This window comes from Danio aesculapii, chromosome 18 (genome assembly GCF_903798145.1).
Source record: "Danio aesculapii chromosome 18, fDanAes4.1, whole genome shotgun sequence".
In the NCBI taxonomy this organism is placed as follows: domain Eukaryota; kingdom Metazoa; phylum Chordata; class Actinopteri; order Cypriniformes; family Danionidae; genus Danio; species Danio aesculapii.
In genome coordinates, this window is record NC_079452.1 from 33,339,942 (window position 1) to 33,365,806 (window position 25,865).

General features: G+C 33.9%; 1 protein-coding gene across 1 annotated transcript in view; it reads right to left on the reverse strand.

Annotated features, from left to right (window-relative positions):
* kcp (kielin cysteine rich BMP regulator) overlaps nt 1–25,865 on the reverse strand; it is a 90,228-nt gene that overhangs the window by 30,644 nt on the left and 33,719 nt on the right. Inside the window, exons 18-33 of the mRNA XM_056477804.1 lie at nt 25,532–25,631; nt 22,777–22,862; nt 21,746–21,842; nt 19,808–19,951; nt 19,440–19,537; nt 17,263–17,359; nt 16,998–17,177; nt 16,342–16,424; nt 15,535–15,628; nt 15,260–15,442; nt 12,450–12,620; nt 12,183–12,359; nt 11,721–11,803; nt 9,774–9,947; nt 5,525–5,704; nt 2,335–2,599 (exon numbers count right to left, since the gene is read on the reverse strand). Of these exons, the coding sequence (XP_056333779.1) occupies nt 2,335–2,599; nt 5,525–5,704; nt 9,774–9,947; nt 11,721–11,803; nt 12,183–12,359; nt 12,450–12,620; nt 15,260–15,442; nt 15,535–15,628; nt 16,342–16,424; nt 16,998–17,177; nt 17,263–17,359; nt 19,440–19,537; nt 19,808–19,951; nt 21,746–21,842; nt 22,777–22,862; nt 25,532–25,631 (2,212 nt within the window). The remainder of the gene's footprint in view (nt 1–2,334; nt 2,600–5,524; nt 5,705–9,773; nt 9,948–11,720; nt 11,804–12,182; nt 12,360–12,449; nt 12,621–15,259; nt 15,443–15,534; nt 15,629–16,341; nt 16,425–16,997; nt 17,178–17,262; nt 17,360–19,439; nt 19,538–19,807; nt 19,952–21,745; nt 21,843–22,776; nt 22,863–25,531; nt 25,632–25,865) is intronic.

Genomic DNA, 25,865 nt, shown 5'->3' on the forward strand with positions numbered 1-25,865 from the left:
TGTGACGCCTCAAATTTTCAATTAAATAAAAAAAATTAATTAAATGAATCTCGGATTCTTCTTTAATACAATTTAAATAAAATAAAACACAACTCTGACATTGAAAAAACATTGCATCCATTGTTACTAATTTATTTTTTGTTTTGCTTCACAACAGTGTAAAAGATTTGTATTTTATTTTATCAAATTTTTGTTTCTTCTTAATACTGTATTTTGTTGTTGTTGTTGACAAGAGAAAAGTGTTATTACAAAACCATGGTTTATTAATGCCTAATTACAAACACAAAACCATAAATTATTGACCAAAAAAAAAAAGTTAAACTTTTATTTTGTATTTTCTTTAATTTTATTGTCCTACATTTTCCCCTACACTATTACATTTTAGTTTATTCTTTTTACTGTATTTTTGTTGTTGTTATTGTTGATTTAAAAAATCTGGAAATAAAAGCAGGAAAATGTCACAAAAAAATACAAAATCAACATTGTTGGAGATTTTTGCTTAATAATTTATGATTTTATGCTTGCAAATATACATTAACAAATCATGGTATTGTAATAACACGATTTGTTAACGCATAAATGCAAGCATAAAATCATAAATTATTAACCAAAAATCACCATCAATGTTTTATTTTGTATTTTATTTTGTATTTTTTTGTTTTTTTTCCTACATTTTTGGTCCTACAGTTTCCTCTACACTAATACATTTTAGTTTATTCTTTATACTGTATTTTGTTGTTGTTGATTAAAAAGAAACGTGTTATTACAAAACCATGATTTGTTAAAGCATAAAATCATAAATTATTAACCAAAAATCACCAACAATGTTGAACTTTTATTTTGTTTTTTTCATTTTACTAGATTTTTGTACACATTTGTTTATTCTTTATATTGTATTTTGTTGTTGTTGACTAGAGAAATGTGTCATTACAATACCTTGATTTGTCAATGAAAGCATAAAACCATAAATTACCAAAAAACCAAATGTTGAACTATTATTTTATATTTTTTATAGCTTTATTGTCCTACATTTTTGTTACTACATTTATTTCTACACCATTGCATTCTTTTTAACTTTTTATACTGTATTTGTTGTTGTTGTTACAAATCTCCGACAATTTCCTGCATTTTTGTTTCTTATAAGCAGTGTTGGGAATAATGGCGCTATAAATAAACGGCGTTACTAACAGCAATACTTATTCAGTAACGAGTAATCAGATGAATTACTGTTTTGCCTGTTACAACACCATTACCGTTACTGACAATAAAATGCACGTAATTATAATCGAGAACACTGAAGCAGTTTTCTTGTGAGCAGCGTCTCTCTCAGCCTTAGGACCTCTCTTTCTCTGGGTTGGTTGTGTGTGTGTTTGGGGCTGGGGCGGGACACATAACCAGCCAGTGATGATGATTGGTTTGTCTGTGAAAGTTGTGTGACAGAACGTGATGATTAGCTTAGACAGAGTACATTTCCATCGTTAGCCAATCAGAAGCAGTGTAGTGCAGGTGTTCACACACAAGCACACGCACAGTCATTGGCACACACCAACGACCAGGAGTCAGAACGATGGTAAATCCAACAAGTTCAAAGGTAGCGTTTGCAATCTGGAAATATAAGCACTACTTTTCCCTCGTTGAGGTGAAAGGCAGGAATGTTTATGTATCGTGCGACGTATGCTCAGGAAAAAAAAGAGTCTCTCTGTGTCGGTGGCGAGTAATTCTGATCTAATGATGCACCTCATGGCGTCACATGCCGCTACAAAATTAGTGGCTACGCAGGTGATAATGTAAGCCCTGCTACCAAAGGAGGAGACGAAGCAAATAAAGCTTCATTTTTCTCCACACTTATTACTCAGACAGAATTAATCAAAATAACATCTAGATATATAGTTGAAGACATGCTGCTGTTGTCTCTCTCATTGTCCCACAACAACATTAAAATAGTGTAGATTAGTGCAGTGTTTCCCAACCCTGTTCCTGGAGGCACACCAACAGTACATATTTTGGATGTCTCCCTTTTCTGACCCATTAACTTCAGGTGTGAGTCTCTTCTGATGTTATGATAAATTGATTCAGGTGTGTTTGATTAGGGAGAGGTTGAAAATGTGTACTGTTGGTGTGCCTTCAGGAACAGGGTTGGTAAACACTGGACTTTGTTTTAAAGTAATGCAATAGTTACTTTCCCTTGTAATTAGTTACTTTTATAATGATGTAACTCAGTTACTATTAGTGAGAAGTAACTAGTAACTATAACTAATTACTATTTTAAAGGAACGTGCCCAACACTGCTTATAAGGCATCATAGTGTTCTAAAATCCAAAAACCATCCCTGACCTCTGCACTCTGGACAGCACTTTGCCGCTGGAGTGAAGGGGTTCTGGCAGGACACCGCAGGACAGGTGATGGCAGAGCAGGAAACAGAGCCATCCCGACACACGCAGGTCCTGCAGGGGTCCCATGGGTCAATGAACGACTCTGTGTTTCTGTACTTCTTGTCTTCGTACAGACAGGCGTCACACACAGGACAGCAGAGTCTAGTGCGCACCGGATGAGTGCATTTCTTAGAGCACAACTTCTTCTCACACAACACCACTCCGCTCTGGAAAACACAAGGATAGTACACTTAAAAGTCCCATGAAGTGCTTTGAAATGTGCGTTGTTATTTGATGTTTGACTAATCTCAACTGAAACACAGAGAGAGGGCAGGACATAGTGTAGCTCCTCCCCTTTAAAAAAACAGCCAATCAGGTTTTATTAGAGCTCTGCCAGTGAGAGTGGTTGAACTCAAGAGCATCAAAATAGAAGCATGTTGAAGGGGGCGGGGCATGTCAGATACTACAGAGCATTTGATTGGTCAAGATTTGATGAGAAATTGAAGCATGAGGTGATGAAAACAAAATCATTAATCCATTTAAGGGAAAGTGACGAACTACAAGCTTTACATGTTTATATCAGTTTCATATCTTCTGAACGAAAATTTTGTCATTACTTTGGTGCGCACTAGTTATAGATATCTTAAAAATTAACAATACTGATACTCTAAAAACATCTAAAAAACTTTATTTTAATTTCATGGGACCTTTAAAACTGATGCTCCTGGGGTGCAGTGATGGAAATATCATATTGTCATATACAGCTTTGTTTGTTACTGGTTGATTACCATGTTAGTTTTAGTATTACATGCCCAAAAATAAAATTTAATATAAATAAAACTGATTACATTTAATTTATCGTAATCTCATTATGAAGTAATCTGGAATTTCACATTCACAAGTACACTGTAGTTCTGCTTTTATAAGATTGAATATAACTACATAACTACATTCTACAGGTTTGCACACGTACACAGCAACAGGCAATCACCACTTAGCCCCGCATCCCACGTCTTCGTGTGCTTTCACCCACCGGTGTGGGTAGGCGGGTCTGGCAGCAGGACCAGATGGCTGTCGCCTTCATGGGACTATATCCCCTGTTCCCATCCCCTGTTGCGATGTTATGTCTATGTCAATGCGTTTATGTGCTGGTTGCTGCCTGGGGCTTTTTTTCTCCTGATCTCACACTGCCCTACTTTGAGGATAGTCTGAGAGGGGACCTTTTTCGCCTCCCTTTTCCCAAATGTAGCTTATTTCCTCTTTCTAAAAGCTACCTTTCCTCTGACCCATCTTCCCCTGAAATGAGTGTTGTTTCTGTATGGTTGGGGGGGAGGGGTAGATGGGGTTTAAATAAAGGCTTCATCATCATCATCATCATCATCATCATAAGATTTTATGATTAATTTATAATAATAATAATTAATAATATTTTTTATATTAATGAATATACAATTTTATATTAATAAATAAATTTCATATTGTTCTTATTAAAATTATTTTATTATAATTTTTATTATCATTAATAATACTTTAATTAATAATAAATAAATTTTAACAAAAACAAAATATTAAATTAATTTATTATAATTATTATCCTCATATAATAATGAAGATTCTAAATTACAATAATGTGAACGTAATCAATTTTATTTAAACTGAATGTATTATTTTATTATTATTTTTATTTTATTTTTCGGCATGTAATGATATAACTAATATAGTGATCAAACAGTAAACAACAAAACTGTATATGACAATGGCAATAATAATAATTATGATAATAATAAGAATAAGAATAATTTTTATAATTTATTATTATTATTCTTATTGTTATTAATTTTATTTGAATTATTTTATTAGAGACACTTTGGTGTATGGCCATACATGATAAATGCACTATATAAATACCCATTACATTACATATTTTTATTATTATTAATAATAATAACAGCAATAATAATAATAATAATAATAATAATAATAACAGCAATAATAATAATAATAATAATAATAATAATAATAATAATAATAATAACAGCAATAATAATAATAATAATAATAATAATAATAACAGCAATAATAATAATAATAATAATAATAATAACAACAGCAATAATAATAATGATAATAATAATAATAATAACAGCAATAATAATAATAATAATAATAACAGCAATAATAATAATAATAATAATAATAATAATAATAATAACAATAATAATAATAATAACAATAATAATAACAACAACAACAACAACAGCAATAATAATAATAATAATAATAATAATATTAGTAATAATAATGATAATAATAATAACGATAATGATAATGATAATAATAATAATAATAATAATAATAACAATAATAATAATGATAATAATAATGATAATGATAATAATAATAATAATAATAATGATAATAATAATAATAATGATAATAATAATAATAATAATAACAGCAATAATAATAATGATAATAATAATAATGATAATAATAATAATAATAATAATAATAATAATGATAATAATAATAACAGCAATAATACTACTAATAATAATAATATTAATAATAATAATAATAATTATAACAGCAATAATAATAATGATAATAATAATAATAATAATAATGATAATAATAATAACAGCAATAATACTACTACTAATAATAATATTAATAATAATAATAATAATTATAACAGCAATAATAATAATGATAATAATAATAATAATAATAATGATAATGATAATGATAATAATAATAATAATAATAATAATAATAACAATAATAATAATAAAATAATAATAATAATAACAGCAATAATACTACTACTAATAATATTAATAATAATAATAATAATTATAACAGCAATAATAATAATAATAATAATAATAATAATAATAATAATAATAATAACAACAAAGATTTTTATTTGTAATGCGCTTTTACTAAACCCAAAGTGCCACAGTAAAACTAAGCACATAAACACAAAACAAATACACAACATCAATTAAAAACAAACTTAAAGAAAGGAATCAACTGCTTGAAGATCATAATAAAAATTATTATAATTATTTTACTATATATTAAGGCGTTATATTATAAATATAGTGATATTACAAAGTTACAGGTCTCCTGAAAGTCAGCGATCTCACCAGGCATGTGCAGGTAGAGCAGCGGTCATCAGCTGGGGCGAAGGTGGAGGCGTCCTCATACACCTGCCCCAGATGCTCACACATCCCACTGCACACGGGACAGCACTCGCCTGGAGGACGAATGGGACGCTTGCAGGATACTTCTGGACATGACACTGGCGAACAGGACACACTTCCGTCCTACACACATACAGTTGAAGTCAAAATTATTCACCCTCTTGTGAATGTATTTTCTTTTTCAAATATGTTACAAATGATGTTTATCAGAGCAAGGAATTGTTCACAGTATTTCCTACATTTTTTCTTCTGGAGAAAGTCTTATTTCGGCTAGAATAAAAGCAGTTTTTAATTTTTTTAAGGTCAATATTATTAGCACCCTTAAGCAATATTTTTCTTCGATTGTCTACAGAAAAAAACACTGTTATACAATGACCTGCCTAATTACCCTAACTTACCTGATTAACCTAGTTAAGCCCTTAAATGTCACTTTAAGCTGAATACTAGTATCTTGATACTATGCTTTTATCAGCAGCAGGGTGGATTACTGTAACGGCCTCCTCATTGGCCTTCCCAAAAATACAGTCAGACAGTTGCAGCTCATCCAGAACGCTGTGGCCAGGATTCTTACTAGAACCAGAAAATCAGAGCACATCACACCTGTCTTCAGGTCTTTATACTGGCTCCCAGTTACATTCAGAATAGATTTTAAAGTATTATTACTTGTCTATAAGTCACTAAATGGCCTAGGACCTCAATACATTACAGATATGCTCACTGAATACAAACCTAACAGATCACTCAGATCATTAGGATCTAATAAATGAGAAATTCCAAGAGTTCAGTGAAAGAAGGGTGAAACTGCCTTCAGCTACTGCGCCCTCACTGCTGCAATCAGCTTCCAGAAATGATCAGATGTGCTCCAACATTAGGCACATTCAAGTCAAGACTTAAAACACATCTGTTTAGCTGTGCCTTTACTGAATGAGCACTGCGCTACGTCTAATAGATCACACTATTTTATCTTTTTTTTCTTTTTCATTCCTTTAAAACCAGTTTTAACACAATTGAATCTGTTTGAATCTGTTTTAATCATTTTTATTCTTTGTTTTTATTTTCTTATAGTCGTCTCTTTTATTCCTGTTTATGTAAAGCACTTTGAACTACCATTGTGTATAAAATGTGCTTCATAAATAAACTCGCCTTGCCTTGAAATATATCTACTAAAATATGATTTACTGTCATCATGGCAAAGATAAAAGAATTTATCTAATAATTAGGGCTAATAATTCTGTAAAACTGTAAATAGCACTTTAAGTCCTTCGGTCTCCAACCTTCTGTCAAAAAGAATAAAAAAATACAGTTCTTTAACAGAAAACGGTGCTATGTATAATAAAAAAAACTACTATTGTCAGCGCAAAAAATATTGTATTTGTGAGATTCTCAAGCTTGGGTTGGGAGGTTTTTTAAATAAGTTGTAGTCCTGGCAATATCACTTTGGCAAAGATGTATGTTTATTTAATCCTTGTTCCAATGTACGCTAAACAAAGTCCTATGGAGAATACAGTTTTTTTTCTATATTTCAAGAAATACGTTCTCTATAGTTCTGGGAAGATTCTCTACATTTATATCCACAAAACCCTTTTCATTTGCTTTTTTAAACATCTTCTATATCTTAACATTTTATCCTTGTAAATTGCTAATGATTTATTTCTGTTAAGCCTAGCAGGCATCCATAAACATGCCAGAAATACTAAATCGCTTGATGTCAAAACCTTGACATATATTTGACATCTACACAATGATGCACTTATGAAATTAATGACACAAAAAATATTATAATGGGAAAAGTTAAGTTCATCTGAATGCTTCAATAAATTTTTTGTGTTTTGACATCAAGATACCCCCTTGGATATATATATATATATATATATATATATATATATATATATATATATATATATATATATATATATATATATATATATATATGGATTTTTAAAATGTATTTATTATAAATTAATAATAATAACAACAATAATAATATTTATTATTATTATAATAATCAGGGCTTGACATTAACACCCGCCAACCCTCCAAATGCGGGTAGGTTTCACCTGTGGCCGGTTAGACAGACACTGCCACTAGCCACTTTGGCTGGTTGAAAATAATGTTTAGATTGTAGTTCTCTTTAAAGCAGGGTTCGACAATAAGAATGGTCCAGTATGTGTGCAAATGCGATTTTAGAAATCGAGAAGCAGCACGACAGACAAAACTAATTGTGTTCTCACGAGCAAAAGAAAGCAGTTGAATACCGAATGAGAGGATGATCACTTGCGCTAACAGCTGATGTGATGCGCACGACTGTTTAAAATGCGTGCGAGCTCCCGTTTCCTTGCGTGAAGCAACCGTACCTATAAACGCAACAGGTGTGATCGGTCCACTTTCAAATAGACTAGACAAAAAAATTATGCCCGTGCACCCACAGTCTTGCTGCTTTCAAGAGCTCCAGATTTGTCTGTTTGTAAGCAGGGCCATTTGCTTTCGCTTAAACCATTCATTGAACAGATTATTAATTGGCCTAAAGTTAACCTTGTGTGTGTGTTCATCCTTTCATTATCACACACGGTATATTTTTCATCTGCTTTCTTTTGCTTACAGTTATTTTTGTTAATATGTTTTAATTATAATTTTTCACAACAACATTGCTTAAATGGGAGATTAACTCCCCATTTATGTGTAGTTAACTGGTGATCTGGGACTTTTAGCCAGGACAGATTACTGTGCATAGTTTTAGATACTTGACAATAATTATTTTTTAATGTCAATTGTTTATTTTTATTTATTTATTTTTTTAAAGAAATGTTTTGTTAAATAAAAAGTATCCAGCTATATTTTGCTTGTTTTGACACATTTAAAATTTGTGGATAAGAATTAATTATTTATTTATGTTTGGTGTGGTCAGAGATAAATTTGGTAAATAATAAAATTTCGTCCTTAATTTTGAGCTCTGAAAAGTCTTGTGAAATAAAAACTAATTGTAATACGACACTATGAAACCATGACCCATTTGCTCATGATTATTGAGAAAGCTCATACACGACACACAAAAAGTGAAATGAATAAGAAGGCATGTGCACATAACACAAAATCTAAATCAAGTCATTTTAAAGTCAAATTTATGCAAATAAAATATATTTTCCCAACAACAAAATTGTGGCTAGTGAAAATATCGAGTGGTAAGTAATGTTGGAAAACTATTAGCCACAGTGGCTGGTGATCAAAAAAGTTAATGTCAAGCCCTGATTATAATTATGTAAAAATTTATTTTTATTTTTATTTATTTATTTTTTTTATTTTTTATTATTATTATTTTTTTTTTTAAATGGAGTATTTTTATTAAAAAAATATTTTAAAAGACAAATTCTACACATTATTGACAGTTCTGGGAACAGGTCTCTGACTATACGGATGGCTTACTCAGAGGTTTGTATCTTCTCACTGGATGAGCTCTAAAACTTGAACAGCAAACTTGTTCTTGTATCTGGCGCATTTCTTTCATCTTCCTCTCACGCTCAACTTTTCTTGCAGCATCACGTGCATCAAAAGAGAAAGGCTTAAAACTGGTCAATCTTTGCAGGCGTACACGTTCATGCAATCTGACTGCATGAGCAGCAAATGTGGATCCAGATCGACCTTCTGCAATGACTGAATGAGTCTGTTTAACGTCGGTTTGTGTATTGTTACGGAGAGTCATAACGACGGTCAAATGCTATTGTGACGACGCCTATGTAAAAATTTATGAAGGGCACTTAAATTATTAGAAAATTTTGCACACCCAAGCTGGTTATTTACTTTTTAAATAATTAAATGGACCGTAGTTTTTAAATAATGCAATTATTTTACTTATACTATGTTTATTTATTTATTTATTTATTTATTTATTTATTTATTTATTTATTTATTTATATATTTTTAAGTATATTCAAACAACACATCTCATCAGATTTTTGTTGTGTGTGTTTATCTGAAAATAATTGCACACCTTAAAATGTTCATCAGCCAGTAAAAAAAATCTGGCATTTTTTCCATAGGTAGTTTGTTAGAGGTGCTTACCAGGGTAATAAAAGTGCATTGATGTGAACTTTTAAAATGCACAAAAATCCAAAACATTACATTAGAAAAAATATCTACCTTTTTTAAATCAAAATAATACAACACAGCAGTCACAGTTTAGTGTTTGTTTATGTACCAGGCAAGCACAGCTCCTGCAGGGGTCATTGGGATCAGGAAATCTCTCTCCGTTTCCACAGTCCCGACCGTTGAATTGACAGCCTTCACACACAGGACACGCGCAGGGGTCATGTCCAGGATGAGGACACGAGACGATGGGACAACTTTTAGGAGAACACTCAACTTCTCCTCTCTGATGAACAGACACATGAACACCCCAGCATTAATATACATGCAGCAAACACTAGTATATTACACTGCCGCTTATATTTGCACAACAATGCCAGGGTGTTTTTGACATAATATTAATATATTATGTTATGATATGTGATATGTTATGTATTTTGCCTAAGCTTTAAAATCATGAAGGTTAGCTCAATGATTTGGCCATTTAGATACAGAAGTCAATATTGGCAGTCGACAACAGTTGAGTGGTCAAAATGGCAATTTCCACTTGAGATTTGGAGCCAAATTATAGGATAGCAAAATGGCTTTAAAATGGCAGCATCATTATGTTAACTTTACAGAGTGATTAGTAGGTCTATTAAAACAATCAAATTTTTTTCAATTAATGTTGACAATTCAAAAATGGGAAAAGGCACTTTTTAACCATCAGAAATCAGTACAATGAACGGATGGATGGATGGAAACAATAATTGATGGGTGGATGTATAGATGGAAACAACAATTGATGGATGAATGGACACAACAATTGATGGATGGATGGATGGATGGATGGATGGATGGATGGATGGATGGATGGATGGATGGAAACAACAATTGATGGATGGATGGATGGATGGATGGATGGATGGATGGAAACAACAATTGATGGATGGATGGATGGAAACAACAATTGATGGATGGATGGATGGTTGAAAATATGGATGGAAAGTTAGTTGATGGATAGATGGATGGATGGAAACGACAATTAAAAGGTGGATGAATGGATGGATGGTGGATGGAAATAACAACTGACGGATGGATGGAAACAACAATTGATGAATGGATGGATGGATGAATGGATGGATGGAAACAACAATTGATGGATGAATGGATGGATGGATGGAAACAACAACTGATGGATGGATGGATGGAAACAACAATTGATGGATGGATGGATGGATGGATGGATGGAAACAACAATTGATGGATGGATGGATGGTTGAAAATATGGATGGAAACAACAGTTGATGGATAGATGGATGGATGGAAACGACAATTGAAAGGTGGATGAATGGATGGATGGTGGATGGAAATAACAACTGACGGATGGATGGAAACAACAATTGATGGATGGGTGAATGGATGGATGGAAACAAAAATTGATGAATGGATGGATGGATGAATGGATGGATGGAAACAACAATTGATGGATGGATGGATGGATGGATGGATGGCAACAACAATTGATGAATGGATGGATGGATGGAAACAACAATTGATGGATGGATTAATAGATGGAAACAACAATTGATGGATGGGTGAATGGATGGATGGAAACAACAATTGATGAATAAATGGATGGATGGATGGGTGGATGGAAACAACAATTAATGAAAGGATGGATGGATGGAAACACCAATTGATGGATGTATGGATGGATGGATGAATGAAAACAACAATTAACAGATCAATGGATGGATGGAAGGAAACAACAATTGATGAATGGATGGATGGATGGATGGATAGAAGAAAACAACAATTGATGAATGGATGGATGGATGGATGGATGGATGGATGGAAACAACAATTGATGATGGATGGATGGATGGATAGATGAAACCAACAATTGATGGATGGATGGATGGATGGATGAACAGATGGATGGGTAGACGGAAGGATGAAAATAACAATTGATAGATGGATTGCTGCATATATGGATGATAGATAAAACTGTAGAACGACAGACAGACAGACAGACAGACAGACAGATAGATAGATATAGATAGACAAGTGTACTTACAGAACATCTGCACTCCTCACATGATGATGTAGGTGATGTAAATAACTCACCATCAACATAAACTCTTCCGTCAAACTGACAGCCTGTGTAACACATACACATCATTAGCTTAATTAAAATGAGCATCATAAGCTTTAGTCTGTCTCAGTCATGAACTCCAATCTCAAAAGTCACCTCCTGAAGTTGTGAGAGGAAAGAATGTGATTGGACAAAAATCTTTGTAGTGCAGGATGAGTCAGCAATACACAAATGTTTTAAAATAGAGGCAACAAAAAAACTAAATTATGCAGAAATTGCACTGTTAATGAAGGACACTAGTTATAGTAAAACTAAATAAATAACGCATATCTACTTAATGTACAATAAATAAACTGTGAGTGAATGTACTGAATACAAGATTTTATAACTACAGGTTGCAGCAGTGTGATGATGTCCGTAGATAGAGACATGCTCATACAGTACCGTCACACACAGGACAGCACTGGTCCGGCCGGGTGGTGGGGTAAGTACATCCAGGGCTGTGACACGGCCTTCTATTGCAGCTCACATGACCATTGGAACATATGCAATGAGCGCAGTGATCAGAGGGGTCTGCAAACTCCTGACCATTCAGATACTCCACGCCAGCATACATGCAACCTAAAAACACAGAACTCAATATTATAATAAGGAATGAATATTATGCATTATTCAAATTAAAATGTATTTCAGCAAATGCAGATACAGTACCATTACAGTGTGGACAGCACTGGTCCTGCACCGGAAAAGGACAGGCGATGCGCTGACACTGATTACTGTGACACGTAACTGTCCCATCACGACAAACACACGTCCTACATGAGTCTGATGGGTCTGCGAATGTGGCACCATTGGCATGTTCCCTTCCATTATACAGACAGCCTGAGGGGATACACAGAAAGAAATATATAATAATTACAATATTTTTCTGACTGTAATGTTAGAACACACTCTCCATGCCAGATAAATAAGATCTAGCCCGGGATGCCAGATCCTGTCAGAAAATGTCTGTTTCTCAGGGTATTCAGACAACAAGCCAGCCCAATACCTAAACCTCTTAAACAGTATAAAACTGAATTAACAATCTCCTATCAATATAGGACTTGACTGAGAAAGCAAGAGAGGAGCCGAAGCAGGAGACGAAGTAATGATGATAAAGAAAGAGCAGAGTTTATTGAATAATCTTAGTTGCGTATGGTTCAATGCTTAGACTTTGTCTGACCAGGATAAATCCAACTAGTGTTAATATACCACAAGCAATAGCAATGAAAAATTACTACTTAACAACACTGTCCAGTGACAATACAGACCGTGAAATGGAGACATTCTCTTATCTTTTACTCATGAAAACAAGTGTCGCTTGAATCCACACAGTCAAAAGATTACAACAATATGGAAAAATGAAATAATAATGAAGCAATATTTATAAGAAAATAGTAATAATAAAATATAAAAACCTGATAAAATGACAAATAATAATCATTAATAATAATAATAATTAAATCATTAACTAATAATCAATCAAATTCATTCATTCATTTTCTTGTTGGCTTAATCCCTTTAATAATCCAGGGTTGCTACAGCGGAATGAACCGCCAACTTATTCAGCACATGTTTTACGCAGCAGATGCCCTTACAGCCACCACCCATCTCTGGGAAACATCTATACACACTCATTCACACTCCTACACTACAGTCAATTTAGCCTACCCAATTCACCTGTACCGCATGTCTTTGGACAGTGGGGGAAACCAGAGCCCCCGGAGGAAACCCACGCGAACGCGGGGAGAACATGCAAACTCCACACAGAAATGCCAACTGACCCCGCCGAGGCTCGAACCAGCAACCTTCTTGCTGTGAGGCGACAGCACTACCTACTGCGCCACCGCGTCGCCATCAATAAAATTATATAACGAGAATTATCTAAATGACTAATGATCATATGATTAATAAAATACTTAAATGAAGAATAAATGAATATAAACAAATGAAAATTAAACAATTCACAAATGAATGGTTGTTTTCTTGAAACAACACACATATAGGTTTGCTACAAGGATTCTCAGATCCTTAGTTAGATTCTTCAGTAAGTTGGTATTTTCCTCATGTTAAATGTGCTAGAAGTGCACTAGTATACTATTTAGAAGTTCACTAATAATGAGGGGCCATTTTAAAATATAAAACAATGAACAAAAACACCAAAAACACACACACACACACACGCACGCACGCACACACACGCACGCACACACACGCACGCACGCACACACACACGCACACACACACACACACACACACACACACACACACACACACACACACACACACACACAAAAGTACAGTATAGTCAAAATTACAGTAAGTGGTCCTAAAGAAATTGTTCAAATATTCTGATGTTGGTGCTTAAGCAGCATATATTATTATTTTAATCTAATTTAAATTATTTTATATCAAATCAAAATCAAAAAATCAAATCAAATCAGGCCTTTATTCGTCACATACACTTTCGTATAGTGAAATTGAACCCCCCCGACCGTACACAAACATCACAGTTCCAGGGGAAGACAGGTCACAGGAGAGAGAGGCAAAAAAAACTCCCTCCCACCTTGCTCTTGAGTTAGAGCAGTGTGAGATCAGGGAGAAAAAAAAAGCCCCAGCAATCTAGCACAAAAAACACACAGACAAGACATAACATTGCCACAGGGGATGGGAACAGGGGGTGTGGATATAGTCTGGTAAGGGCGGACAGCCATCTGGTCCTGCAGCCATGGAGGCGCTGGTCACAGACCCGCCTACCCCCTCCAGTGGGTGAAAGCACACGAAGGCGTTGGGTATGGGGGTAAGGAGTGATTGTCTATTTGTGCTGTGTATGTGTGTGTGTGTGTGTGTGTGTAAACCTGTAGAGTCCAACAGGTGTCCTTGACAGGGAGCAGGAATTTTAGATGTTATATTATATCTTAATAATATAATCTTTATATTATATTATTCAAATTATTAAAATATTCAAATTATTTCTGATTATTTCATTCATTCATTCATTTTCTTTTCGGCTGAGTCCCTTTATTAATCCGGGGTCGCCACAGTGGAATGAACCGCCAACTTATCCAGCACGTTTTTATGCAGCGTATGCCCTTCCAGCTGCAACCCATCTCTGGGAAACATCCACACACACTCATTCACTCATACACTACGGACAATTTAGCCTACCCAATTCGCCTGTACCGCACGTCTTTGGACTGTGGGGGAAACCAGAGCACCTGGTTTCTAACTTATATTATTCTAAATATTTTTTCCGGGATTGCTTAATGAATAGAAACAACCAAACACAATGACAGCATTTATAATATTTTAACCTTATAATATCATAATTGTCTCTTTTTGATCACTTTAATGCATTCTTACTGAATAAAAAACAATTATTAATTTCATTCAAATCTCCAATTGACTTCAATACAGCTATGAAAAAAAAAATGAAGCGATCACTGTATTTACATATATTAAGTTGATGATGTATTTCTCACCGTCACATGTTCGACAGCACTCTTGGATAATAGGGTGAGAGCAGGTGGCGGAGGGGCAGGGCCTGCGCCGGCAGCTCGGCGTCCCATTGGTGCAGGAGCATGATTGGCAGCTGTCAGTGGGATGACTGAAGTGCTGCATGTGTCTGTATGACTGTTCTTCAACAATGCAGTCAGCAGGGGGCGCTGTAAGAAAAGAGTTGAACACATTTACGTCTACAGTACATATACACAAATACTTGAAAATACATAACATGATGCATATGTTATTGTGAGACCTGGACACTGCCGACAACACTCTCCTGCCTGAACGAATGAATTTTCACAATGAACTGCTGGACATCTCTTCATCAGACACTGGACATTTCCATTCTATAAAACACAAAAATGTATGGTATGAGTCTAATGTGGGTTGATCAACACTAACATTAATTTTTTAATATTGCAATTTTCTTTATTTCTTCGTTTCTTTAACTAAAAATCACTTTGACCACAGCATTTTGTTAAAGGCATTAAGAAATAAAGTATTGTCACGTTTGGAAATATTTATATATATATTATAGATATAAATTATGTTACAAAAGATTTTATTTGTAAAAATTTGCAGGTTTTGAAGTTTCTATTTATCATAAATACATAAAATGAAATGTGTCAGGTTTCCACAAAAATATTAAGCTTTTAATAACCCATACACACACACAAATAAAGTTTTATAATTGTAATAGTATTTCATTAAAATAAATTAAATTAAATTAAATTAAATTAAATTAAATTAAATTAAATTAAATTAAATTAAATTAAGTTTAAATAAATAAAATAAAATTTAATAAAATAAATAAAATAAATTAAAATTAGATTAAATAAATAAAAATGTAAATAAATAAAATAACATTTAATTAAATAAATTAAAATTCTATTTAATTCAACTCAATAAAATAAAACACACACACACACAAATAAAGTTTTGTAATAGTAATAATATTTCACTTATAAATAAAATAAAATAAAATTAAACAAAATTAAATTAATTAAATAAAAAAATTGAAATTAAATTAAACTAAGCTGTAAAGGAAAAAGGCACTTACGGTGCAACGACATGTCCTGCAATTGTCTACTGGATGTGGAAACTCCATTCCATTTGGATACTCAGTACCTGCATAATTACATCCTGATGGAAGGAAGAGGACATTCAGAAGTTGCACTTTGGACAATATGTTTAAAACCTAAAAACTGGCCTCACAGCAAGAAGGTCGCTGGTTTGAGTCCCGGCTTTATCCTCTCTTATGTCTACTTCTATGTATTTATTTTAAGGTCTCCTGGCTTAACTCAATTGGACATGTCTTTTTAAAGAACTATAGTACTTTAAAGAACAGAAGAAAAGTTTTTACAAAAATGAAAAAAAAAAAATAATTAAAATACAAGCATGCAGCAATAAACCTGTGATCCTAAATACTCTCAAAAATCCCATCCCAAGTGCCCATCATACATATGCATCATATTTTGAGATTATTATTATTATTAAATTTACTGTCATAAATATTAATGTTGATTTAGCTGCATTTTTAAAGCACCGAATTATCAAAACTCAAGTTCATGTTAACATGTCTGCAAAATTAAAGGATTTTAAAAGGCAAGGCAAGCACACAAAATTATTTAGTCACACATTTTTTAAGTCAAGCCAAAATATGCCCTCCTAACAGTAAAACATTAACACAAATTTAACCAAAAGTAATTCAAGCACCGTTGCAGTTGTTTTGGCAGCAGGTCCCGGGTCGGGGATAGTTGCAGTTTGGCTTCGGACACTCGTGATTCCCACAATCCACACGTCCATCAGCGCAAACACAATCCAAACACTGATTGCCAGGATTTGGGAATGTGTCTCCATTAGTAATGATGCGGTTATCATACTCACAGTCCTGAACTGAAGAAATTGAGCAGAGGAGATAATAACTGTTAGCATGCAGAGCTGAGATGAAGTAATGAGGGGTCAGTTAGTGAGCGTTTACCTGGAGGACAGCGAGGACAACACTCTCCAGGAGGAGTGTACGGATTAACACACGTCACTGCAGGACATGCTGGGAGAACACACCTTGTCTGACCATCCTACACACACACACAAACACCAAACTGTGTAAGATTTGCACAAATGTGTATTTCAGTGCAGTACCTATTCCTGCGCTATTCAAAGATCACACGTACACATCATGGTTTAAAAGGACCATATTTGTAAAGGTCATAAAAAGCTTCCCTAAAAAGTGTAATAATAACCAAATAATAATGTGAAGTAATAAAACAAATAATATAATAATCATTTAGGTCATTGTATTGAATAATCACTATTTAAAGCATTTTCTATTTCCACTTAAATTTCTAGAATTATGAGAAATTGGTTCCATTATGCCAACACACACACACACGCACTTGTTTTTGTGAAAACTGGGTACATTACATAGGTTTCCATTCATTTTATACTGTCCAAACCGTATATTGTATTGCCCTCACCCCACCCTACCCCTAAACCCAACCATCACAGAAGACTGTGTGCAGCTTTACTGTCTGATTAAACTCATCCTGTGGGATTTATAAGCCTTTTGAAAAATGAGGATGTCACCAACGTTCTCATATTTCACCTCCCTTTTGTAATACCTGTGTCATACCTATGTCATTATACAGATTTGTGTCCTGATATGTCACAAAAACACACACACACACACACACACACACGCACGCACACACGCACACACAGTTGTATTTAAGTTCTACCTTAAATCACCTGTAAATATGCTGGAATGTAAATGTATTTAAAGGGTTGAAACTGTATCCTAACTTACCTTGGTGCCTTTTAGTATTGATTATGTCTTATTTATGTTTCACTGTTCTTACTAACTAATATATTGCTGGGACTCTCCAGGACCCTAAGCTTAATTACGGTGACCCTGACCCTGTGGCAAGATTTTCAATGTCAAAAGTCAAATGTATGATTTTGAATTATGAGGACACAACAAATGTCTTCATAAACCACTGTAATAGAGTACAACTTGGCCATACCCATGTCATTAAACAATATAGTGGCCTCAAAAAAACCCTGAAACAAGTACAAACACACAAATTCATATAATAACATGGAAATGACCCAGGTATTACAAAAAGAAGGTGGCTTATGAGGACACTTCCCATGTCCCCATATTTCAAAGGCTTATAAATCATACAGAAAGAGGTTTCCTAGAAAGTAAAAATGCACACAGTTTCCTGTGAGGGTTTGGGTTTAGGGATAGCATTAGAGTGGTGAGATAGAAAATGCAATTGGCACATTATAAAAACATTGGAAACCTATAAAATATCACCACACTTTACAAAAACAAACATGTGTGTCTTGATATGTCACAAATAACATAATAATTCTCCATTGGTGTAATAAATATGTCTTCTCACCCTAACCCTACCCTTAACCCCAACCCAGCTCATTTGCATTTAAAGTGTTACCGACTCGGTCCCAGTCATTCCCCTCACTGGCCAGCAGAGGTCACCATCCCCGGACTTTTAAGCATTACATCATCCATCTAAACTGATTGTGCACACACCTGAACTGAATCTAGTTAACGACCCACGCTTCCTATATAAGCCACACTCAAACACCAGTTCATTGCGAAGTCTTGTTTAGCCCCGGCCAGCATTACTGAGTGTTCTTTCCTGTCTGATCTTCTGAGAATAACCCCGGATTGTTTCTGACTCTGAGTTGCCTTCTGCCTGCCCACGACCCTTGCTTTATACATGGACTCTGAACCACGCTGCCTGCCCTCGACCCAAGCCTGTCTAACGGATTCCGAACCACTCCGCCTGCCACTGATCTATGCCTGGTAAATCACTCTGTGTCTGTCAGCCGCCAGCCCCAAGACCATTATTGATTATTGTTGATGTGTGTTCACACTTTAGTGCATGTAGGATGTTTGTGTTTGACTGTGACTAATAAATACTGCATAATGGATCCCTCCGTGTCAGTCTCCTCGTTACATAAAGAGACACACACAAATACCGAATATTTTTGCTTCCACCCATAAAGAGACATTTAAAGCATTATATAATGAATTACCTATGGGATATTTTGAGCTCAGACTTGAATTTAAAGCCTGGTAGCAAACATTCATGAAGTGCAATATCTATTATTTCTGTACTTTTTTTTTACCTGACAGGTGCACGTCACACAGGGATCCTGCGGGTCCTGGAATGATTGGCCGTTTTCATACACATATTCTCCATGTTGGCACTGGCCACAGTCACCACCTGTTATACAATTATCAGTTACAATTATACAACGCATCTGGAAAGTTATTTGTCTTTTTGGATGTACAGTGACCGATGTTAGTACAAGAAATTGCTTTGTTGACAGTGCATAATATTTTTGTATTTATTTTGCAGGATACTAGTTCTCAGTTTAAAGGCTTAACTAGGTTAATCAGGTTAACTAGGCAAGTTATTGGAAAACAGTGATCTGTTCAGTAGACAATAAAAAAATAAGTTTTATCTATTTTCTCTTCTTCTGCATCTCTTTACCTGTCACTATAGGCTCCAAGCAGGACTCAGGAGTCGGTGCACAGTTCAGACGACACGTCACCTGTCCTTCAACACAGGAACACGTCTGTTCACCGTCAGCCCATGTGGATCCCTCCTCATACTGATTGTTATTCCACACACAGCCTACAAACACAGGCACAGAATCAACACACACACGCACGCACACACACACACACACACGCACGCACGCACGCACGCACACACACACACACAATGATGCATTCATCTGATAAATACAGTGAAAATTGTATGTATAGGTATGTAAAATGTTATATAATATGTAATATTATTATGTAAAATAATTGTTTACTATTCTAACATATTTTAACATTTAATTGATTACTTTGATTTAAATATTAATTTTCAGTATCATCATTACTGCGGGCTTCAGAAATCATTCTGCTGATTTGCTGCTCAAGAAAAACTTACTGTTATTATTACCAGGGTGTCTGCAGATTTCACCACGTCAAATATAAGACTTTTTAAGACTTTTTAAGACCATTATGAATGAAATTTCAGACTTACAGAGCAAAATGCTAAGGAGTTTTTGTGATGGCCAGTGGTACATTTTTTTTATTTTCCCTGTTAAAATTAAAATTCACTGATTTCTTAGCCACATATTTTAAATAATGTGTCAAAACATGGTTATATACATTTACAGTGAGGCAGGGCAGAGCAAGGCAAGGCAAGATTATTTATATAGCACATACACATACACAAAGTGTTTTACATAAACAAGAAAAAAAAACAAGAAAATAAAAATGATAAAAAGAATTAAAAATGATTAAAAACAGGTTATAAAACAATGAAAAAGAAAAAAAAGACATAATAGTATGATCTATTGGACGTAGCAGTGCTCATTCAATAAAGGCACAGCTAAACAGATGTGTTTTCAGTCTTGATTTGAATGTGCCTAATGTTGGAGCACATCTGATCATTTCTGGAAGCTGATTCCAGCAGTGGGGGGGCGCTGTTAGTAGCTGAAGGCGGATTCACCCTGCTTTGACTGAAGTCTTGGAATTTCTCATATATTTGATCCTAATGATCTGATTGATCTGTTAGGTTTGTATTCAGTGAGCATATCTGTAATGTATTGAGGTCCTAGGCCATTTAGTGACTTATAGACTAGTAATAATACTTTAAAATCTATTCTGAATGTAACCAGTAGTCAACATTTAAAGTGAATCATCACCTTTCATCAAAGTTGTCTTAAAACTAAACAACTAAACAATGCCTGAACTGAACTACTGAAAAACCACATTGTAAAACAGAGTTAATCAATTTAACATGTTTTTTTAGATGGACTATTGGTTGTAGCGATTGGGTAACTTTACATGGAAAAAGGAAAATTAAGGCCTATTTAAAACCCCAATATTTTAGAGAATTTAGGACTTTTTAAGGCATAATTTTTAGTTTTTGAAATTTAGGTCATTTTAAGGCTTTTTAAGACCCCGCGTCTACCCTGATTACTCATGTTAAAAACAGTTGTGCTTAGTATTTTCTGAAGAAATAAAAACAAATTTTCTTTGCTAATTTATATAACATTTAAATACCAACACTCTTCATCTATTCAATACTGTTTTAGGTACATTTTTATACTAACAATCCTTTTTCTATTTCCATTTTTCGTCATATAATTCTATATATAGTATATTGCATTACATTAGACTAGCTAGGAAGTATGAAATGAATTCAATATTTTCAATATTACTTAAACTGTTTTCATTTGTAAGTCTCAAAATTTAAATTCAGTCAACTTAAAAGACACAAAAATTTATGTAGGATGTAAATATAAATCTTTTGTTACATTCCAAAGGACTTCACTGTCGCTTGTCATCAATTTAGTTAGTAACAGTTAAAAAAATATAAAAATGTTTTATAGTTTAATATTTTTATTTTATATACTGTGTGCCTCACCTCTGCACGCTGGGCAGCATTGGTTAGGAGGCGCAGGAGTGGGAACTGGACAATTAGTAGGTGGGCATCTTTCCTGGTGACACCTTACATTCCCCCCCTTTAACAAAACACAGAATCAATGACTTCAGTGACATCAAACCAATCATGACGAGTCGTGCAAAGTTTAAATATGCACATATGCAAATATAAATATGCATAAATTCAAATAAAGTTATCAAATATCCTTTCAATGTTTAAGAATTACAATGATAGGTAGAGAAAGTCTACCTACTGTTCAAATGAATTAGAAAACATGAGCATTTACACCATGAACGCAGTCAAATCGAATGCATTATCAACTACTGTACTTCTGGAAGTGGCCAAAGGTAAACAAGATCCAAACAATTCAGAACTGGCTTACATCTGTATTTAGCATTACACACTTGTGATTGGATTGACAAAAATGCATCTTAATACATAGAGTTTTAGACAAAAGTAATGTGAAATTTGTATAACATTACAAATATTTATCATGTGATGTTTAACAAAGCAAGGGCGTTTTTCACAGTATTTCCAATGACATTTTTCTTCTAGAGAAAGTCTTAATTCTTTTAATTTGGCTGGAATAAAAAAATAAACTGCTAAGGTTATTATTAAAACAATTATGTTGAAAAATATGTTGAAAATTATTAATAAATTATTATTATTTTTCTATAATAATGAACTTTCTCTATAAAACACTGATGGCATTTAAAATAAAATGTCTTCATTTAGTGGCTGAGCAATATTTTTAATGAATATATCAAATTAAAAAGGTGTATTATCCAAATATTTAACTATTTATTTTTAGACAGCACATTACCAATTTTCGAACTTAAAGGGGTGATCCAGAGTGTATTTAAGGCTTGGTTGTGTTTATGGGGTGCAAAGCAATGTGTGCTCATGGTTTATTTGTAGAAAATCACATTATTTTGTCAAATTCAGAGGATAACAACACTTGTGGGAAATGTTTGGCTAATGCTTTTGTCTTCAGCTGTATATGAATGGTTCACCTTGCATGTACACAGGACACACGGACCACCACCAGGCGGTCTGAAGTCTTCTCCATCTTCATAAATCCTTCCTTCATATTCACACGCTGCAAAACAGAAAATACATTTCACTTTTTTTGCTATTACACGCATATTAAAAGGGGTAATGATCTGCCTTTTTGCTTAATTTGTCCTGTACTCTGAGGTCCATTTATCACATTAAAACATCACAATTTAGAACCAACATGTTACTTTCTGTCTGCTTTTGAATCTTTCATCTGAACACTGTTTGGTAACGGATCACAATTGATGGTTTACGATTCAGTACATAAACTATTACATTTGTAATGTTCGCAGATGGATTGCCTCCCGCGTCATTTAACTCGCATGTATGAAAGCATTTCCCTATAAAATATAACGGTGGCACCTAAATGCTTTCTTTGGTTATTAAAAGTGTTTTCTGTCATTACTTGTTTGGCCTGCATTTCTGCAATCATTGTATAACTGCACAGTTTATCAGTAAAAGATCAGGATCTCAATTCAAACAGCCACGCAAGCGAAATTATAAATGATTGTGATTTGCATATTAATCAATCTATGATGTGCTGCATTAATATCTGCATTTTAATTGAGAAAAATATTCAGTTTTTACCCTTTTCAGTTAGTTGCAAAGTTACAAACAATCAAATAACACAGAAGTACTAGGATAACAGTTTATAATTCATTTATAAACACTCTAGTTTATGGTAAAGATTAAAATAAACTACTTTAGTCTAGTCAATACTATACTATTGTATAGTCTAGTCAAACTACTATATATCTCCCCTGTCCTTGCCTCATTGCACTGACTTCCTATAAAACGCAGAGTTGATCTTTTTACACATACAGGGCTCTATTTTAACGATCTAGGAGCAAAGTCTAAAGCGCAGGGTGCAAAAGCATTAAGGGCGTGTCCAAATCCACATTTGCTATTTTAAGGACGAAAAAATACGCTCTGCGCCTCAATGCATGGTCTAACAAGGTTGTGCTTATTCTCTTAATGAGTTCTGGGTGTGAAAATAAACCAATCAGAGTCTCATCTCCTATTCCCTTTAAGAGTCAATTGCGTCACACCATGGCACATTTGCTATTTAGCCTACATGGCGGACTTTTTAAGTGTAAAAACTGAACGCTTCACTAGCGAGAATACAGTTAAACAGACCATCTGCAGCGCGAGGATAAAGAACGAGCCTCCTCTATTTAGCCTTTACTTTCACTTTCTCTCTTTCATGGATAAGGAAACATGTTGGAAGCACTCAATGAAGATGTCCATTAGCCTCCATAATTAATTTAATTTGTTAAGCACAAAGGTTTGTTTCAAAACTATTTCTAAATTCAGTTCTAATTTCCAACAAACGAATAAATGAACTATAATAACAAAGAGTGGTCAAACAGTTATATCCAAAGCTACATCCTATGCCCCATATGGTCAAAAACCTGACAGATGGACAAATATAAACTTGTTTTTAATAAAACAAATATAAATATGCGTATAATAAATAATACTATTAATAATAATAATAACATTATACAAAAGCAAGTTTTCATGAATAAACTGAAAAAAGCCCCTCGAGGTAAAGAAGGCAAGGAGGCTGTGGTTTTTATATTTATGTAGAAAGTAATCATTTTTGTAATATTTTCTTCCTTTTATTCTTTTTCAATTGTAAAGATATTTGCGTATTGCTGTACATCCTGTGTGCTTTAAGCAATGTTTAAGCGAGGCGCACAACTAACGCGCTCTGCGCTGGACTTTAGATCTGCTTTAGTTCCACAAAATAGCAACTCGCCAACAATGCACCTTAACACACCTCTTTTCTAGACCAGAACACCCATGAGTCCACAAAGTGGCACAAATGGATTTACTATTTAAACAATGTGGTGGAAGACGGGAAAATTAAGGTTGTGTTGGTCTGAAAATAGCAACACGTCGTGGAAACACGTCTTGCGCCTTATTGCGCCAGGTGTATGATAGGGCCCCAAAGCATTGCAATATTCTGCCCCGGTCTATATCTGTGAACTTATTTGGCCATATACAGCTTGTAGGCCATGAAGGTCCTATGATTAGTTTCTTTTGTCTGTCCCTCGGTCTCGCTGCAAATCAAAAGGTGATCGAGCTTTTTGTGTTGCGGCCCCAAGGCTGTGGAACAGTCTCCCTCTGAACATCAGGATTTCTCCATCATTAGATGCTTTTAAATCTAATTTAAAGACTTGTTTTTACTCCCTTGCCTTTGAGTGATGCATGTATGTTATTTCATATCTGTATTTTAGTTATTCATATCATTTTCTTCCTTTTCTTATATTTTTAATACAAGTTTTATTTGTTTTTATTTATTAAACATTTTGTTTTATCGTACAGCACTTTGGATCAGCTATGGTTGTGTAAAATTGCGCACTATAAATAAAGTTTGCCTACTAAAATGTCAATAAAAGTCACTTTCTAAAACTGTAGAGTTGAATTTTCTACATAAAAAAGTCGACATGGCAGAGATTAACATCCCATAATGCAATTCACAACTGCAAATAAATGGAAAACACTTCAAATCACAAAATACAGAAACTGTTAATTGACAGATATTTTCTACATTGTAGGTTTTTATGAAAAATTAGGTTCTGAAAAAAGCACAGGATGTTTTACAGTGCACTATTGACCTCTTATACAGCCAAGGATCAAACTTATTTTAATTTCTCAGTTCATGAGCACTCTAAAAAGAGAAAGGGAGAGAATTAATGTATTTACTGTTACAAGTAGAGCAGCACTGGGTTGGTGGTTTTGTCGGATGAGTGCAAGTCGGAGGCGGACATGAAGATCTTGGGGGTTCACATGACACTTGTCCATCCTGTATCGCAAAATGCACACATTAATACATTCATGTTTGTACAGTTCAAGTCAGAATTATTAGCCCTCCTGAATTATTAGCCCCCCTGTATATTTCTGTTTACCCGAAACAAGATTTTTTCAGAAATAACTGATTTCTTTTATCTTTGCGATGATGACAGTAAATAATATTTTACTAGATATTTTTCAAGATACTAGTCTTCAGTGACATTTAAAGGCTTAAATAGGTTAATTA